The sequence below is a fragment of the Carassius gibelio genome, chromosome B3 (assembly GCF_023724105.1).
Source record: "Carassius gibelio isolate Cgi1373 ecotype wild population from Czech Republic chromosome B3, carGib1.2-hapl.c, whole genome shotgun sequence".
Taxonomy (NCBI): Eukaryota; Metazoa; Chordata; class Actinopteri; order Cypriniformes; family Cyprinidae; genus Carassius; species Carassius gibelio.
Window position 1 is genome coordinate 30,392,324 of NC_068398.1, and position 20,708 is coordinate 30,413,031.

A 20,708-nucleotide genomic window follows, 5' to 3' on the forward strand; every position below is an offset into this window, starting at 1 on the left:
GTTGCATGAGGGATGTTCCCTCCTTCAAAGAATGAGGGTTACATATGTAACCGAGATGTTCCCTTTCAGTCAGTCACTTTCAATGTAATGTCGACTGTTGTTAGTCCCTATGAAAAACTCCACAACTTGAAGTGTGTTACATAATTTAAGGATGTTAAAAATGACAGGCAAGCGTGTCAGAAAAAAAAAGGATCCCAAATCATTACCTTATCAAATGCCATGTAAGCCAGATAAGCGGGCCCACCAGGAGTGCCAGAGTTTACTTTGGGGAACATGGTGGAATCCAACCATGACAGAAGCAATGCAGCAGGGACAAAGCAATGCAAGGGCCAGGTCTGTCTCTTCCGAGGGCAGCACTTGCAGGCTCACCACCTGTTCTCGTTAGGGAGTGCTGGGAACTTTAGGCACATAACCAGCCCAGGGTCTCAAGGTAATGTGACAATGCTAAACTCAATCCCAAGGCATGATTGGTTGACAAAGAATGTGCATAAACATAACATAGAGGCGGAGGCATGGAAAGGCTTGTTTAAAAAAGGGGGATATTTAAAGGTTTATTTATATTTAAAGAGAGGAAATGTTACACCAAAAACCACAGATTCAGTCCCATGGTCCAGTTTTCCCTTTTGTTTGTCCCGTGCTTGCTACCAGCATCACAACAGCATTTATACCACTCTGCTCATTAGGAACAGGTTTAAGAAATTGGCACCTAATAAACAAAAGACACGTAACAAAAACTCTTGGCCACTAGGGGGCAGTTGTAATTAGTACAAGCCATTAAATGAAACAAAATAAAACTTCATGCACATGTAACATTTTCCCCCATTTTAATTTTTTTTTCTTTCTTTGGAAAAATAAATATCCCCCAAAAAATAAAAATAAACAAATATCCTTTTCACAAAAAGGAGTAACCATCCTCCGGTCTCAGCCAACGTTGAATTCACCAGATGCGGAGGAGGCAGCTTTAGCGCTCAAATCTAACTCATGAATCATGCAGACTGGCCAGAGGCATATGAAAGTCTAAAATACAAACTTTAAAACCCCGAGGAGCTTCCGGAATGTTCTGATGCCCACCCCCCATTATCAGCTTGAACTACAAGATATCCCTCCCCTACCGCAATGAAGTAGGGACTGTAGAAACTTGAATTCATCTCAGCAGGAGGGACAGTCGAGTCAGACTATCCAGATAAGCCAGCAAGATGGGCTGTGCAGCACTTACCATGCTCCAAGCCTCTGTACAAGCAGAATCAGTCGAGCAGTTACCAATGTACCAGCGGTGGGGCAGCTGTGGGAAGAAAGGTAGCGAGTTCACCTCCAGCCCGATGCTCTTGGTTGCCCCGGAGGAGCATGGCCTTCAACTCCGTGGCGGGGGGCTGCTCAGCAGTATCTTCAGCATCCAAAGATGTGGCCCCTCCTTTGATGCAACAATAGACATCTTATCCTCTTCCGGATCCTCGAAAGAGACACTGGGTCCACCGCAGGACGAATAGACGCCATCTTCCAGAAGCTCAAAGGGCTACAGTGAGAGGTGTCAGACTTCCACGGGGGCTGGTGCTTCCGATGGAGCATTCCTAAACGTGAACTTCAGGTCCTGCTTGTCCCTAACCAACGCAGCCAAAGAGTCTTTATGACTCGACGAACTGGACTGGGTAGAGCTCGAGGGAAGCATCATTATGAATGAGAGCCACAACCTTAGCGTATCCACGGACATGCACTCACAATGTGTGCATGAGCCATGCATGAATGCCGTCTCAGCATGCTTATGGGCTGGAAGAAAGCACAGAAGCACACGGTCGGAAAGACATCTCAAAAGACACTCTCAACAGCTGTGCATGCTTTAGGAAATTGCTCTTTTAGTCGATGCGCCCAGGGGAGGACCACAGCACTTATCTGTACTCTATTAGGGCAAAAAGCACGGGGGAAGGTAGAACTCCACCAGAGAAACACCTGCGGCTTCGACTTATTTCTTCTTTTTCTTGATCTTGAGAGAAGCAGCGCTCACGAAGCGATTGGATCTGAAACAAAAAATCTGAATGAGTGGATGCACACCGCCATCTTATATACCTGAATGTACGGGGCAAATTCCACTTGCTAATTCTCATTGGCTTCTTCTTCTTAAGATCAGAGGTGATTAGGGCTCCCGAGTGAGACCCTAATGTCAGTCGACATAACATCAAACGTGATTGACTGAATGGGATTGAAAGTTGCTGCAAACAGGGAAGCGTGTGGTTTCTATTTTCCTACAGAATATTCATAACTCCCTGCATAATAACAAAAGCTGACACCTTTTTTTGCATCCTGGAATACATTTCTGTGAGACAGTAATGGGAGATGATTATACCAAATCACCTTGACCAACTGTGGCTCAGGCATTTTTACAATATATATGTGTGATGAGATCGGTGCTAGTGCAGTAGTTAGTTCACTTATCCAATCATATGATCTGCTGAGGCAAAATCATGATTTTTTTTATGCAAATTGAGGTTTTCTCATTGTAATTTATGTGCATGTTTTCTTATCAAAAAAATAAATAAATCAGATTCAATTGAGTGTACAAGTTTTTATGCACATATTTTTTAATTGACATGTAACCCTGGAGCACAAAACCAGTCATAAAATTTTAATAAATGAACAAAAACTATTATTAAAGTTGTCAATGTTACCCAGAAAATAGGATACAGGTTTAACTCATTTGAAATACTTCTGCTTAATGTTACACTGTCAGATATGCAAAATAAATCCATCGTATCTCTTGCTCTGGGTACTGTGCATAGACCACCAGGGCCGTATACAGAATTCCTAAAAGAATTTGCACATTTCCTCTCAGACCTTCTAGTTACAGTTGATAAAGCTCTAATTGTCGGAGATTTAAACATTCATGTTAATAATAGAAATGATGCATTGGGACTTTTACTGACCTAATAAACTCTTTTAGAGTCAAGCAAAATGTCACCGGGCCCACTCATCGTTTTAATCATAAACTTGATTTAATTCTATTTCATGGAATCAATCTTACTGATATACATTAGATATCATACCTCAAAGTGATGATGTTACTGACCATTTACTTGTATTGTGCATGCTGCGTATGACTGATATTAACTATATGGCTCAGCATTACTATCTGGCCAGATCTATTGTTTCAGCCACCAAAGTCAGATTGGCAAATAACCTGCCTGATTTATCTCAACTGCTCTGTGTACCCAAAAAAACACAAATGACTAGACGAAATTACTGGCAACATGGCCACTATCTTCTCTAATACATTATAAGCTGTTTCTTCCATCAAATTGAAAAAGGTTAGAGAAAAATATACTGTGCCATGGTATAACAGTAATACTCACTCTCTCAAGAAAGAAACTCATAGTTTTGAGCACAAGTGGAGAAAAATTAAATGGGAAGTTTTTAGAATTGCATGGAAAAACAATATGTCCAGCTATAGACAGGCTTCACAACTTATAGAAAATAACCAAAAAAATCCAAGATTTTTTTATTTAGCACAGTAGCTTTACAAATAACCAGATGGGACCCGATTTAAATATTCCCTCAATGTTTAATAGTAATGACTTTATAAATTTCTTCACTGATAAAATAGGTAACATCAGAAATACAATAGCAAATGTAGATTCAACAGTGTCTAATACTTCAGTTTCATCCATTGCACCCAAAGATAAACTGCAATGCTTCACAACTATAGGACAGGAAGAGCTAAATAAACTTATCACTACATCTAAACCAACAACATGTTAAATCCTTTAACCACTAAATTACTGAAAGAGCTGTTACCTTTAGCAGAAGAATCACTTCTCAATATTATAAACTCATTGTTATCTTTAAGTCACGTCCCAAAACCATTCAAACTGGCAGTTATTAAGCCTCTTATTAAAAAAACACAACTAGATCCTAGTAAACTAAAAATAGAAATAGTAATAAAATATTATTACTTACCTATAAGGCCCTAAATGGTTTATCTCCTGCGAACCTAACTTTTACTTGGTTGGAACAGAAGCTATGCTAATTATGTCTCTATTTGTTCATCTGTTTTGCCTGTTTTTGTTAACTAGGATTTACACAAGCTTCAGTCTGGATCCAGAACACATGAGAAGAGATGATGCCAACCCTGAAACAACATACAGAACTACCAAATTTAGCTATAAATGTGATTGGATCATATAATAATTACTGTTAATAGTGTTAATCGTATATTTGACTATGTCTTAAATTGCTGTAAATTCCTGCTGTATGCACATAAACTGACAGTCACCACTGATAGGCTACAACTAATTTTCTGTAAATTTGCTTCGTAATGACTTGTATCGTAAAAAGCGCTATACAAATAAACTTGAATTGAATTGAATAGTACAGGTATACTTTGTCGCAATATTCAAAAATACATTGTATTAGTAAAACTATCTTTTTTTATACAAAAAATCGTTAGGATATTCAATAAAGATCATGTTCCATGAAGATATTTTGTAACTTAAATTTAAACTTAAATTTTGTTTAAAAATAATATGCATTGCCAAGAACTTTATTTGGACACCTTTAAAGGTTATTTTCTCAATATTTTAATTAATTAATTATTATTATTTATTTATTTATTTTTGCACCCTCAGATTCACAGATTCAAGATATTCAAATCTAGGCTGTATCTAGGCCAAATATTGTCCTATCCTAATAAACCATTAGTTTATTTATTCAGCTTTCAAATTATGTATAAATCTTAATTTCAAATAATTGACCCTTATGACTGTTTTGTGGTCAAGGATCACATATGCATCTTGGCATTTCCATCCAGTGTTTTATATGCAATATCCCAAAATTCACATACAAATAGCTGTATGCTAATGTGGTCTCAACTCTTTTACATCAACTTCTCCCAACACCAAATTATCTGATGCTATCTAAACTCAACTTATTGCTCAATAAAAAATAAATAAAAAATATAAATGAACTCAATTAACAACCAAACTGAACTGTAAACTAATATTAAATAAATTAACATCATTTAACATCACATAATCAACAAAATAAACATAATTTTTGCAGGTTAAATCAATAGCAGTAACAATTGCAGAACTTTTTATGCCACTATTGATGTAGCATGCATGTCAATGTTTGCATTATTTGTATTGTTTAATTTAGGGCAACATGTTGGTTGCTCGAATGGTCTAACTGATGTAAAAGTGTTTTCCATATTCCTTAAATATTTTTGATATATCATTTGGTATCACATACATACAGTACTGTTCAAAAGTTTAGGTTCATAAGACTTTTTGTATTTTTTAATGAATTCTCTTATGCTTATAAAGGGTATTTTTATTTGATCAAAAATACAGAAAAGAATTGCAATATTGTGTTATTTAATATTTAATATATAAATATTATTGCTATTTCTAATATCGGTTTCCTATTGTAAATATAAATATAAATATATTTCTGTGACTCACTGAATTTTCATCAAGCAATACTCGTTTAGTGTCACAATATCCTTCAGAAATCACTGTAATATTCTGATTTATTATCAGTGTTGAAACTGTTGTGCTGCTTAATATATATATATATATATATATATATATATATATATATATATATATATATATATATATAGGAACCTGTGATGCTTTTTCTTCGATGAATAAAAAGTTAAAAAGAACAACTAAAATAGAAATACTTTCTAAAAATGTATTTACTACTAACAATGTCTTTACAAAGTCTTTACTATCACTTTTTTATATCAATTTAAAACATCCTTGTTGAATAAATAATTTATTTCTTTAATAAAAGAAAGAAAAAAAAAATTACTTATCCCAAACTTTCTAATAGTACTGTACATTGTAACACAACATTTCTATTTTGAATAAACACTCTTCCTTTAAAATTTTTATGTATCGAAATGTCCTAGAAAAAAAAAAAATCACAGGTCCCAAAAAATATTAAGCACCACATCTGTTTCCAAAACTAAATATAAATCAGCATATTAGAATGATTTTTAAAGGATCTTAAGAAACTGAAGACTAATGATGCTGAAAATGCAGCTTTGCTGTACAGTAATAAATTATATTTCAAAGTAGGGTATATTAAAATAGAAAACTATTGTGCAAAATATTGCACAAAATTACATTTTTTCCCCTGTAATTTTTATCAAATAAAGGCACTCTTGAAACTTTAAAAAGCAAAAAAAAAAAAAAAAAACTTTGAACAGCACTGTAAGACATACGTATTATGTGGATTAACGTGTAATTTTACATTTTAAATTGAAGCAGTTTACTAATACTATAGATAGGCCTACATACTGAACATTTATTTTATTTGAAATCATTATTATACTGTACTTCACCAATAGTCAATATGAGATCAGAAGAGACTGGAGGCAACGGAGTGTCGTCTGGCGGCAGAGCGGCAGAGCTGCCCCCTCCCACTGGGAGGGAGGTTCGAGACCGAGCCGCTCTGGAGCTGCTCTGCCGCTGTGCTCCGCTCGACTCCACTCACTGCTGGAGCTCTCAAAACACGCGCGTGCAGACCGAAGCCGACGCTCAGTTCGGAGTTTATCGACACGGACTGCCGAGAAAACAGCTTATGAATGACTCGAGCGCGAGTAGAAGCGGTCAAGAGTGCTCACACTTACAGCGAAGTGTTTTTATCGACTAAAGGAGTTGAGTAAAGGTGACTTTGAGCTCGTTGTTGTAGAAGTGTCTGGACTGGACAGAGTGAACCAGCGACTGATCCTGGACTCGCTCTTATGGCAGCAAGCTACATCGAAAACGAATACTTTACACTAAATTAATGGTAAGTATTAAAAGAGAATTAGTTCTGATGCTAAATAATATTACAATATTGTAAAAACAAGTTTATTTTTGTTACTTTGGGTTTACATCGCTAGTTGTAGCGCTGTTTGATAGATGTGATACTTCACCGATTTGTGGTTTCATTTTCTAGTTAGCTCACACAAAAATACTAATAAAGGGTTTCTGCGATTATACAATAGCCTACTTCTTATATTGTAGATAGTGCAATAAGCTTTCTGTCTATTTATAACACATACACCAACTCTTATATTTTGGCGGACTCTGGGGGTTACCATGGTGATTTTCTTTCCGTAAGGATCTCTGCAGATTGAATTGAAATCTTCCAAATTTATATCAACTCTACAAACTGCACAGTTTTCAGTGTGTTCTGTTAGATGTGCTTTTAACTTAAACTAGCAGCAATTACAGTTTGGTTTATGGTTGTATGGTGTAATGAAGAAATATGATATCATTGTTTGTTTATTTTGGCACACATGTGATGTCTGTGCTTGTTCACCTACTGCATGCACTTTAAACCTCTAGTAGCCTAAAGAATACAGTTCTAAACCCCAGAAGACTTGATCTGTCACCACTGCATCCTCGATCAACCTCAGGTTACTCCAGCACGGAACCTAAAGTGTTCAGAAATGTCTGTTCAGCACACCATGGCCTATAATACTTGCAGAAAGCCTTCTATTAGCATCCCCATTCATCTCATTAGAGGTTACTCACTGTCAAACGCAGCCCCAGAAGTATGCAACTCTCACCCGTCGTCTTTGCTCGGTTCCTGATCTCACACTCTTAAAAATAAACGTGCTAAAAAGGAGTTTTGCAGCAGTTGCAAAGAATGAGTATTTCTGCGCCGCAGTCGGGAGAAGTTATCTGGAGAACATTTTAAGAATCATTTGAGCATTTGAAAAGTTCCGTGGACGTTAAAGGTTCTTTATGGAACCAGTACAGAACCTTTATTTGTCACTGAAAGCCAAGAGACTGATCATTCTGAAGCTGCAAGAAAATACCATAATTTCAGCACTAACTAAAGACTGTCCTGAGCTGTGGAGCCTTTCAAAAATATCAGTCGCTGGCAGATCATTTCTAATAGAAGAACAAAATATTTGTAATTGGGATTTACATCTATCAGCAATGGCTAACTGGATTACACCAACCAGCCAAACCTTGAACCCTTGGGTTAGGATTATTGGTGGTCATCATGATGGTTGATCAACTAGTTGTCTAGCAGCAGTCAGTTAGTGAGGGCGACTAGTTGAGATTTCATTTCAAACCTTTGTGCTTTAATTTGCATGCTGAAGAGAAGAGAGAAGTTGCATCTTATTAAATGGATCTGATTTTAAAGCAGTACATCTAAAGCCAACTACACGTTCAGATGGCCATTTCTGGCACCTGCATTTTTCCAGCCAGTTTTTAAAGACGGTGTCAAGTTAAACATTGTCCAACTTTGAAAAACGTCCATGTATTGATCTCCGAGTAGTTTTTTTCTATTTAACCCGTTCCATGTAAATGTTCTCTAGGAAGCGCATCTTCGTAGGGGATCGGGTTAATCATAAACCTGCCTAATTATTACAGAGTTTCGTAAAGACTGATAATGTGTTCAAGTCATGTCGAAAAGATTGCATATCAGTGAAATGCACACGAATGCAATTATGATGGAAAATTCTGGATTGTCTTTGAACCCAGAAAAAAATGGATGGATGGATGGATGCAGCTTCTTGTACATATGGTAAATTTGTTGATATGTAATATTTCATTCATTCATTCATTCATTTACAATAAACGTTGCATGTACAAAATATGATAGCGTTGTACGATCACACCAGAAATAATGGTTCCATTTACAACATCTTCAGAAGCTGAGTAAAAGCACAAAGCAAAAACACCTAAATGAACAGTTTTTTCAATCATCCCTTTTTGTTGTAGATTTGAAAAATCTTGCTGTTTTTGTAGAGTAGCTACATTGTCATCTTGCTTCGAGCAACATGTTTTGAATACATTTGACATCGTAATTACAACTTCCAAACTCCTAAATACAAACTTCCCAGAAGCACTTGAGAAAACCATGATTAGCGACTAACCCATTGCTTATGTTTTTGCATCCCTGGAATTAAATAGATGGTTTGTAAACATTGTCTAACCATTATTCCTGTTTGTGAGTTATTTTCATCAGTAAACGCAGTTCAGTCCAGTCTTCACGTTCCCTCTTTTCTTTTTCAAACTGTGGATTTTCTTACAATAAAGAGCATCTGTAAACTCACTCATAAAGTTCAATCAAACTTTAAAAGCATCATAAGAGCGCTCCACCCTGGCTCAAAAACTCACACGTTGCATAAAGACTACTGGCCCTGAGGGAAACAAAAGAGGACGTGATTACAGCTATTGAGAGTGACAGCTTTGCTTACTCCCTCAGAGTCTTTTGGGTGTGTAGAGAAAGCAAGACTGTTCAGCGTTATATAATGGAGGAGTGATTATGCGACGACCGTGTGCTGCTCGTTTAATGCTCATGCTGTGACCGAGACACAGGGCAGCCTGACCGCTGAATATGGAGTTGCCATGTGCTGCGCTGCATATGGTTATTGTTGTTTTTCTTTTCTTCGCCTGTACAGACCACACTGAAGCCTGTGATTTCATTTTTTGGGGGGGTTTGACAGCATGTATGTTTGAGATGGCATGCCATCTAAACTTTTTTTAGTTAACATGTTTCTTTTGGCTTGTTAAAATGTTATTTGAGACTTAGAAAATACTAGCGTCAGCAGTTTTTTAAATAGTAAAGGCAATTACTACTACTACTACAGCTGCTCATATTTGGGGTTAGGCATGCAAACGCAGATACGAATGCTTGACCAACACATTATAAATGTGCAGTGGCATACTTTAAGGCAACATTTTACTGTTGTAGTTACCAACAGTTTTTGTGGAAATCATACCTTGTTCTGTCGGATCTAGCTAACTTTTTTCAATTGCTTTATGGCTAAAATCTTCTATTTTAAGAGACTTTTATTGGCTTATTGACACGCAGTAATGCGGGTCTACCAAGGCATCTCTTTTTCTATTTTTTTCCCTTTGATAGGTTGTACTACCCTGACTTTCTGTGCCCTAAAAAAAATCTAAATGAATTGAATAAGCGTCATGTCACTGACACAAAGCTTAGACATATATGGTGGTTACATTTATCTTAAAGGTGTAGTTCACCTAAAAATAATAATAATAAAAATAAGTGTTTTTGTCCATGCAATTAATCCAGTGTTGTTTTGAACTCCACTGACTTGGGCCAAACAGTTCAAAATACACTACCGTTCAATAGTTTGGGTTTCAGTCATATTTTTTATTGTGTCACATGATCCTTCAGAAATTCTTCTTCTTTGCTTATTTGCCGCCCTAGGAACTTTTTGTTTTGTTTTGTATTTTAGCATTATTGAAAATGGTTGTGCTGCTATTTTTATTTTGGAAACAGTGATACATTTTAGGATTCTTTAAATGAATATAAAGATTTTTTTTTTAAATAGATTTTTTCTTTTATCTTTTTCTTTATTTTCTTTTATAAGACATTTAAAGACATTATTTGTTGTGCTTCCAAGCAGAATAAAAATAATGAATTCCTTTAAAAAACTTTTGAACAGTACCATATCTTTTTTGTGTGTTCCACAGATGACGTGGATGGCTAAATGATAACAGAATTTACAGCGTTGGGTGAAATATCCCTTTAAGCATGAATAATCCACCTGTAACCTTTCCTCGAGAAGAAATTGTTTGAAAGGTGAAAAGAGTCTTTATTTGATCACAAAAGGCTTGCTGTCAGAGCCTCATAGTGGGCTTCTGTTCTCAGCATTACTTTCTCCCTCTTGCTGCTTTGCTCATACACTGTACTTGGCTGATGTATTAACAGTACTTTTTTTCTTGCCCACTGCTTTTTCAGGTTTTGGTCTGCTTGTGCCACTCCGGTCTTCTCAACTTTCTAAACCACAGCATCAGCAGGGCCTCTGCGTTCCCAGAAACTGAGCTCCACGCGACCAAAACGGACTTTGTTACCCTGAAAAGACTCTGGAAACTTAAGAGCGAAAAACCGGAAGGCAATTTATAAGGCGAAATAGATTTTCCATCTCTCTGGCCTTCCGTGTCCATTACCAAACGGAGAGCTGAAGTCTGTTGAATTGATGACGTGATTGTTGGAGAAGCACAGATTTCTGGTTGCTTGTGGTTCCCTCAGACGTCTGGCTGTCACCTACCCCGACTGTAGCACTACTGAAAGAGAGGATTCTGGGATAGGTTCATGCCGCGGTTGGGCTGCTGTATGGGGGTGTAAGGGAGGAGCAGGACTCTTGTGGGACGCTGGTGGAGTTCTGGCTGGTGGAGATCATGGGAAAAGAGCAGGACCTTCTGCAAGCGGTCAAGAATGGAGATCTAGCTACTACGCAGAAACTGCTGGCCAAGGTCAAAGCCAGCAAAAGCAGTGAGTAACAGTACAGTACATTACCTCTCTGACCTCCTATTACTGCATTGGACATCATGTATATCCATGAAGATCTTTGCTTTTGCAGACCATCATTGGCAATTGTTCTACAACCTTGGTGCTAAAGGGTCCTCTGTGTGAACAAGTTAGAACTGGAGATCCTGTTATTTATATACCATTGACTAGAGCTGGGTGATCTACCTAAAACAATTCTCAGTATGCATGTATTTCTCTTAAATGATCTACATTGGTGCTCGTGGCTGTACAGGTTCAGCGTATCTTTCCACATTTTCTCCATGAGTCGTGAGGGACATTCTGCAAGATGGATTTTAAGGAATAGCTCACACATTAATCAGAAATTTGTCATGATTTATTCACCTTCAAGTCATTCTAAACCTGTATGACTTTCTTCTTCCATAAAACACAAAAGAAGATATTTAGTAGAATGTTCATGCTGCTCTATTTTTTCATACCGTATAAGTTAATGGTGTTCAGCAGCATTAAAGATCCACAAATGACCAAAAAAGCAACATAAAAGTGGTCCATATTGCTTGTACACTATATTCCACGTTTTCTTGAGCCATACAATAGCTTCAACTGAGGAACAGACTTAAATATTTAGACTACTGTGTGGTAAAATGTTCCTGTTTTGCTCCACGGAAGAAATACGTTCATGCTGGTTTGGAATAATGGTAAGTCAATGAGGACTTTGGGTTAACTTTCCCTTTGAATATGAGTAAGCCTGTTAATTGATGGTTCAAAGCATGATCAGGTGACCAGATTAGCCACATTATTTAATTAACAAACATGCAATGCATCGCGATATGAAGATCTTTGAATTCTGTGGAAATCTGTTGCACTTTCTGCAGAATTGTTGCAGAATTCATGCAGACATATTCAATACAAATAAAGTCATTAGAAACTTTGATCAACCACATTTGCCATTATTTACTTACACAGAGCCAGTTTACTTTTCATTTCATTGGCTGATGATAAGAGCTTATTTCAGAAGGTCAAAGTTCAGAAATGCTTGTCTGCTCAACAGTGATCAATGGCGACCGTTGTTTTGGTTAAGCGTATCTCTGTGTACTTTAGCTTTCTAATGGTCTAACATGAATGAAGTGCTTGGAGGACCCCACTGAGGCCCGTTTTCCCAGTCCCACCAGTTAGTCTTTGCTGGAAGTGTTTTGTTTCTCCAGGTTTGGGATCTCTGTAAGAGCAGTGTCCTGAATTGGGTCCTGATAACATAAACAGACTCTGTGTTTACGTTGTGCATTTATCTCTTTATGGCAGTACATTGAGAGTGAGCTGTAGGCAATGCTAGGCATGTAACTCCAGCATGAAGACCCCATGTTTTCTGTGATGTGGTGCGGTGGGAGTCTGTAGAGGCGAAAAGATGCTCTGCCCCAATAAGACCTCCCAAACTGCCAGGCGTCTTTTCTCTGTCTGAGACTGATGTGATAACATATAAAGACAGTTGTAAAAGCAGTATGCCTCTAAAAGCTGTATATTACAGTGGTTTAAAGGCACAACGTTATTATACAGAGTGGCTTATTGTTTTTTTAATTGTTAAAAAAGTTCAGCGATAGTTAAAATTGAATTTAATAATAAACAGTAATGTTAAATAGTTTGCAGTCAGCAAGGTTTTTTTCCCCTTTTTTATTTTTTGAAAGCAATTCATATTTTAATTCAGCAAGAACATAACGTTTATAATTTAGTTTCAACATGTTTTAACTATCTATTCATCAAAGAATTCTAAAGAAATATATCAGGGTTTCCTTTAAAATTTTAAGCAGACAAACTGTTTTCAACAAGAAATGTTTCTTAAGCGTCAAATCAGCATATCTGAAGAATCATATGACACTGTATTGATGCTGATAATTCAGCTTTGATCACATGAATCAATTACATTTGAACATATATATATTTCAATAGAAATGGGTTATTTTAAAGTGTAATAATATTAGCAACTTTATCATTTATACTGTGTTATTGGTCACATGAATGTGTCTTTAATGAGCATGAGATACTTTAAATATACATACCAACCACAAATCTTTCAATGTAGTGTATGTTATAATAATAATAATAATAATAATTACATTTAAATCGAATGTAATATTAAATAAAATAAATAATAATGTACGAGTTGAATTAACTTATTTCCTGCACTTATTTACCTTTATATCTATATGCTACATCATTGAGACAGTTGTGTTGGCTAATAGTGCACCTTCACACCTGGAACAACCTTAGTCCCTAAATATACTTTGCACCTTGCAGGTGACCTTTTCACATGTTTGGGAAGGTGCTTGTAATTATCCACTAGAACACAGGGGACTTTGTCTTTTGAAGTTTGTGTCCTCTTGTTAGGCAGGTGTCTGTAGTTATCTCAGATTGGCTGTGCAGACTTTCATGGGAAAGAGTAACGAAACCAATTTTGCATCTTGAATGAACATCACAGTGTTTTTTGTTTTCTTGACACATCCTGAACTTGCCTTTGAACACCTGGTCACCAAGTCTTCTCCCTTGGGCTTTTGTTAGTTTGTTCTTAAGCTTCAGGGTTTGATTTCCAAGGCCGGCAAGAGGTCAGTTTGATAACCCAGCACCACCTCTGCTATTCTTTACCCGAGTGTGTGTAAACACTCGCAGATAACACAGCCACATCAAGAGAGGACGAGGTCGTGACTCGATCTTGTGTATAACCTCTTCTTTTGTCTTTTCAGACCAGAATCAACTCCTGGCCTATTGTGTGAGTGGCACGCAGGCTGAGTAATTGCGCCATAATGTCATCTTTAGTGCGCTAAGGGTCATAAATGCTTTCATACAGTCATTAACACGCGGTGGGCTTTTGTGGCCCTCATGCTTTAGGCTGCAGGAGACCCGGCCAGCTGACTAGCCTACCCAGCATGCCTCCGCCCCACGTCCCTGCCGCTTTGTCTCAGTCCCCGAGGGCCTGCGCCGCAGTCTGTCAGATTACCCACGATCCTTTGTTCGCAGTCGCAGCTTTACTAATTCATCACCTTGTGCTTGGTACACGTGCTCATCAAGGCTTGTCAACAAAAACAACACCCTCTATTGCATCCAAGCATCCGTTGCTCTGCTCGCCTTGACATCTGCCAGCGCAGGTTTGCTTTCTCCCCAGACTCTCATAAATCACGATGAAGACCCAGATGGTGGTCATACAGATTATAGGCAATAGAGAGACCCCGGCACATGGGCGCTTCTTATCATGTGCTGTTCTTATCATGACCTAATTTAGGCTTTGTTTACATAACAATGATGTAGTCAAAAACGGAAAAGTTCTCCCATGTGCTTTTAATAAGTTTCACGTATACATGATAACGTTTTCAAAATGATTTGCGTTTATACATTTCCGTGAAAACAGCCAAAAACTCTGTATTGGGTATGCCAGGCCAGTAGTTGGCGCTGTCACCTTGTTAGTGAACAGTACCTGTAGAGAAGTGACGATTATATGATGTAAATCTACACTTTGCTGAAGAAGCGTTAGCAAACTCTTGAGCAGCAACAACAGTGCCATCTTATCCACCATTGTTGTGTAAGTTTGTTCGCGCTTACCTTTAAAATCGACACGTACTGTGCGTGTCTACATACCTAACACGTACTAAACACGCACATGACGTTACCGTTTTCAAAGATTTCCGTTCTGGGTGTTTACATGGAAACCATACTTGTGGTGTTTTCAAAAACTTGTACTTTGAAACCCGTTTTCAAAAATATGCGTTTTCAGTCCCAAAAACGCAGTTGTGGTGTAAATGAACAGGCAAAATACATAAAAAGTTTCCAGTCTTTGGCTGAAAACATTGTCATGTTAACAACCCCTTAGATCTATGTGTTTATATCTAGTAAAAGGCTGTGGAAAGTTCTCCTGGTGAGTCAGGAGCACATCCGATATACGCCTACTGCTGACTTTGGATTTTGCTGGATGGATTTTTTTTGCTCCCTGACCTTTTTCCTTTCCACCGTTTCAGTGACAGATGGAGGTTTGATGTTGGGTGGGATTGTACAGTAATTTGTTTGTGTGTGATAATGCTTTGTGTTAAATCTGTGGTGTAATCCTCTATTATTTCAGATTGTATCCCAGATGTTTGATCCTTTAAGTCCTGTTGTTTTTAGTGCTGGGATGTTTGTTGGCATATATGTTGTTCAAGGGAACTAGATGCAACATGATGAAGCAGCAAACAATAACGTTTTTTTTTTTCTTTTTTTGTCGTAGCCTGCTGTTACTGACAGGCTGCTTCAACTGCAATGTCTCCACCCAGAGTGAAATTTCATCCAAAATCCTGTTGTACGTGCAGAATTTCCTCTGTCAGTGTAGAAAAATGTGTCACATCCAGTTAGTCAACAGTTTATGTACATTGCTGTTCAAAAGTGGGTTCAGTAAGATATAAAAAAAGGAAATTCATAGTTTTATTTATCATGGAGGCAGTAGGTTGATAAAAAAAAAAATACATTAACGATGTAGTAATGTTACAAAAGATTTCATATAAACTCAGTCCTTTTGAACTGGACAATCCTGGAATAAATTCACAAAATATTAAGCATCTCAACTGTTTTTAACATTGATTACAATAATATTTTTTTCTTGAGCATCAAATGAATATAATTTAATGATTTCTGAGGGATCATGTGACACTGAAGACTGGAGTAATGATGCTAAAATTTCAGCTTTGCATCAGATTTTACATTTTACAATATATTCACATAGAAAACTGTTAGTTTATTTTTAATTTTAATCAAATGAAAATAGCTTTAAAAAATTTTTTTACAAAGTCTTATGTTCACACTTTATTTTAAGGTCCAGTTCTCACCATTAATAAACCATTAACTACAAACTTTGCCTCGATAAACTCCTGATTTGCTGTTTATTAATAGTTACTAAAGTAGTTGTTAAATTTAGGTGTAGGGTAGGATTAGTGATGTAGAATATGGTCATGAATAATATGTGCTTTAGTACTCCTAAACAGCCAATATGATATTAAAAGTCATGCTAGTTTATAGTGAGAATTGGTTCCTATCCACTTTATTCCTCATGTAAAAATGGGCATGGCCATTTGTCAATTTCTCATTTGCTTCCAACAATTTTTAGATGAACAAAACTGCCTAAAAGTAGTGCAAATTGGTGTGTCTTCCCATATTATTTTAGTGTATTATCTTACTTATGAAAACAATGGTTTGTAATGCAAACAGTTTTACCATTTACTGCATGTTGTTATTCTTCTGGTTATTTCCCATAAAATCTCACCCATAGGCTTACTTCCACCTTTAGGAATAAGATGAATACTAAAATGTTACCAGTTTTACACATCCCAAACTTTTGAAAAGTTGTGTATGCAATAGATCAGTTGGTCCCAACCCTGGTCCTGGAGGGACCCCAACACTGCACATATACACATATATATCTTTCTCATTCTGTCTCTTTTCTCTGACACACCAATTTCAGGTCTTGGAGTCTCTACTAATGAGCCGACGAGCTGAATCAGGTGTGTTTGATTAAGGAGACATTCAAATCTTGCAGTACTGGGATGCCTCCAGGACCAGGATTGGGAAGCACTTCATTAGATTAAGATCAAACACTTTACTAAAATTGTTTATGGTGACATAAATACACTTTGAAATGAATTACACCGGCTCAGCAATATGCATAACAATAATCAACAATTGTGTAAATGCATAAACAACAGCAAAAGTATCATTTACAGTCATTATAGTTTGAGAGTTAGGTTTCTGAATGTTTCTTGAACTTCTTTGGTTTTGTGCTCTTGGCACTCCACACAAAACACATTGTAGTCAACATAAAGCATGTTTATCCTCGTTCCAGAGAATGAACTGAGATATAGTGCCATTGTGATTGTATTTAATTCAATGGATTAACCAAAAATAGCTCTTAACTTAGGGTTATTCAATATATAAACCAATTGTCTTTTTAATTTCCTCATAGTTTTTATTACAGAATAAGATCTTGGTCATACCACCCACTGCTAACCTCCAGCACCTTGCATTCAGGGTGCAGACAATTCATCAAGTTCCCCATCAGTGTTTAATACTCATTTCAATGAATGTGGTTTTTTTATCATTTCTACCAGATGGGGTGCATGTTTGTGTGTCTCAAAGAGCCGGTGGTGGATTCTCAGTTTGTAATGACGGTGCTCTACATCAGAGTCACAGATGATTTCATTTGATCCTCTGAAAGAGCCACTGTGTAGTGGTTTTTCATTCATTAGTTAGTGGTTTAACTGCATGTTTATGAGATGCTCCTTAATATCAAACGTCCCCCACCACGACTAATGGCAGCAGGGGAAACTAATGAGATTTTCTCATTTTGGTAGGGGGCCACATATTGAAGGGGACGTGTTAAAACCTCTTGTGACAGACTGTGAAATTCAGTCTCTGTACGGCAGTTGTCTGTCGAGTCTGCCACTTGCCTGTTAAATTCTTAATTGGCTCGCTAAAGAGAAACATCTTGAGAGCATGTCAGGTGCTGTTCAGAAGAAGAGAAATATCCCTATGTTGGTCTTAAAAAAATAGTGACCCTGTTGTGACCTCCACATGAAACGTTTCATATCACATTCTGAGAACAGTAAATCAGCATTCAAGCTGAAATCACCCTGTTTGTGTGTATTTGACCCACACACTGTTTATTTTCTGTTGGATCTTATCGCCTTATCCTGCATTTGTTGTGTCCATCAGAGTCTTTGGCGTGTCACAGATAAGCTTTGAGATTTCAGCAATTATTTTCTGCCTCTGAATGAGTATACAAGCGTTATCTTCCTGACACAGATGACTTGTACTCGGAAGAGTACTGCAGTCATGCCTGAGGCCAGAATAATGCTGAATAAACCAGAGAACAGTGTGTGCCTCAATCTCTACTCTGGTGCAGTTTTGACAAACAGCTTGTCTGTTTTTTTTTTTGTTTGTTTTTTTCCTGGCTGTATTTAGGAATGGAAAGTTACTATAAGTGCACACAGCTCTGAAGTAAGACCCCAGCAGAGCTCCACAACACTGCAGTCAATTAATGCCTGAGCTCTGCCGCATACGAGCGAGGCTGTGTGTGAATTCTCCACGTTTCTTTTCCACACAGGAATGCAGGAGCAGAATCTGGTAGTTAGTGTAGAAAGAGGGTCAATATTACCTCAGAACCCTGTATGCAGTGACTTATGAGCCGCAGCTGCCTTGAGCTGGAGCTTAATAGTATTTCACAGATATTTCTCTGGCATTCCCACTTCTCTGAGCGTGCCAACCATTGTCCAGCCTGCGACATAATACCCCAAACTTTGAATGAGAGGGAAAAAATGCACAAGAATAGGAGAGATGATGTCAGTTGGAGGGAATGTACGCCCCACAGCGCTCACTGTTTCCTCTAATGGCGTTTTAATTAATGCGTTCAACAGGTACTGCAAGACTTTCTGTGTTGAGACAGCCTTGGAGCTGTAGAGGATGGGGCTGTGAACTTTACAACACAATACTAGTGCACTGCACTGTGCAGTATGTTCTAGTAGAGACCAGTTATGTTTTATCATTGACAGATGTCGGTACAATTAACTGTAATATGATGCAGCAATGGCAATGGCATGATTGGAGAATAACTACAAAAATCAACATTAGTAATTGAGCTATCTATTTTGTTATTCTGAAGTTTGTTCCAAGTCCTTGAATTTGATTGGTTGAGAGTTCCCAGAGTTCTGATGTAATATTCCAACAGCACTGAGACTTTTCTCAATAGTTGATGGCAAGCAGTGAGCTTTAGGACACCTACTGGTCTTTAAGAGTGAGTCGTTGAATCATTGACTCAACCTATTCATTCAGTGTTTAGGCCATGTTAATAGTCAAACAACACTCGTCTTGTGATTTTGATTATTGTGACAGTAGCTGTTTTCAAAAGCTTTTCCTGGTGAGTAGGTTTCTTGTATGACACTACATAACATACATCTTTTTGTAACATTGTATTTATAGCTTTACAGGTGAGTGAACTGAAGTAGCTTAAAAGCATTGAGAAAGTATTCATTGCATTATTTTTTTTAATGACCATTTAACATAGTTTTTCTAGTGATATACAAAATCACATTCTAATATTTACTTTACTATACTTGATAAAATATGAAATTTTGTTAAAGGCTGTTCATTATAAATTCCAACTGTCTAGTGATGCTTATTATAAAATTATATTTTGAAATGCTATTTAATTCCTCTGATTCTAATATAGTATCCTTTTATTCAGAAAAAGACCCCTTCAAACAAGCTCTGTATGTTTGGCCTGAATTCCTAAAAGAGTTTATTTGAATTTCAGAAACCCCTCTAGCATAGAGCTGACCTCAAAGCTAATAGATGTGGACTTAAAGCCACAAAACACTAATTTTGTTTTTATGGGCTCTTTAAAGTGCCTTAACGGGAGAAATGGAAATGCTCCAGCTCTTTTCAAATGATGATGAACGGACTTGAGCCAAAGCACAGATAGAACAGGAGCACAGCTCCTGGCATCGCTGGTGCTGTTAATCTGTCACCTTATCTCCTGCAGCGCCTGCGTATCTCAAACGATACGGTCAATCACATGCCAGCGGCACGTGATCTCGGTGGAATAGAGTGGGAGTGGATTCTGGGGAAACCGATGAAAGTTTGGGTTAGGAGGAAAAAGGCTTTACTGAACAAAGCATGGGGTGTGAATTTCCTTTTCGTCCTGAGAACAAAATGTGTAGCATGTTCCTGTGTGTGTGTGTGTGTGTGTGTGTTGAATAAGAGTTTAAGCTGACGTATGCATTCTAAAAAAAGTACTTCTTTTGTCCAAGAAAGTATTATAGAAGTATTTTAACACAAAAGAAAGAATAAAAAAAGTTATTTCGTGTTACTGTAATACAATGTTTTTTTTTATAAAAAAAATACAAATTAATCCATTAAATGAAGTTTAAATGTAAAGATGTACGTTATAAACACAGCATCTTTATAATCATTTAAATAGATTTTTTGTTGCAGTAAATAGAAACAAGAATTTCAACTTTGATGAAAATGTCAAAATAGTAGCCAAAACTCTGATAAATGGAAGTTTTCTGATTTGAAATCATGATAAGCTGTCATCAGTACACCCCTGTTGAAGACACCTTAGGCCCAGGTTACTCTTGGAGGAATAAACCAGTAATAAGTATACTGTTAGTCAAGCTTAATGACTACTGGCAAAGCATGCTTATAAACCACCTCCACATCATCATGTGCCACACTGTCAGCAGTTCTGGGTCTCTTCCTACATCATAATCATCATCTGTGTGTGTGGTCACCTGTGCTGAAATGACAGAATGATTGTTCTGCAGAGTCAACAGTCCGTCAATGCTGGATTGAGAGAAGTCACACACAAACAGGCCTGCTGTAGTTTTACTCATGCTCAACACTGGAGCTTTGACTATTTGCCTTTTCCATGTGTATCACTCACACCCACATTAAGAGCACGGATC

At 37.3% G+C, this 20,708-nt stretch overlaps 1 protein-coding gene across 5 annotated transcripts in view; it reads left to right on the top strand.

The window, feature by feature from the left end:
* Positions 1-6,401: 6,401 nt before the first annotated feature.
* Positions 6,402-20,708, top strand: part of LOC127953115 (caskin-2) — a 51,896-nt gene continuing 37,589 nt past the window's right edge. For 4 of the 5 annotated variants that reach the window (XM_052552026.1, XM_052552027.1, XM_052552028.1 and 1 more), the window contains exons 1-2: positions 6,451-6,786; positions 10,714-11,247. In XM_052552026.1, the coding sequence (XP_052407986.1) occupies positions 11,154-11,247 (94 nt within the window). In that variant the 5' untranslated portion in view covers positions 6,451-6,786; positions 10,714-11,153. Of the gene's footprint in view, positions 6,787-10,713; positions 11,248-20,708 lie in introns of all 5 variants that reach the window. The other variant, XM_052552031.1, reaches the window with a different exon arrangement.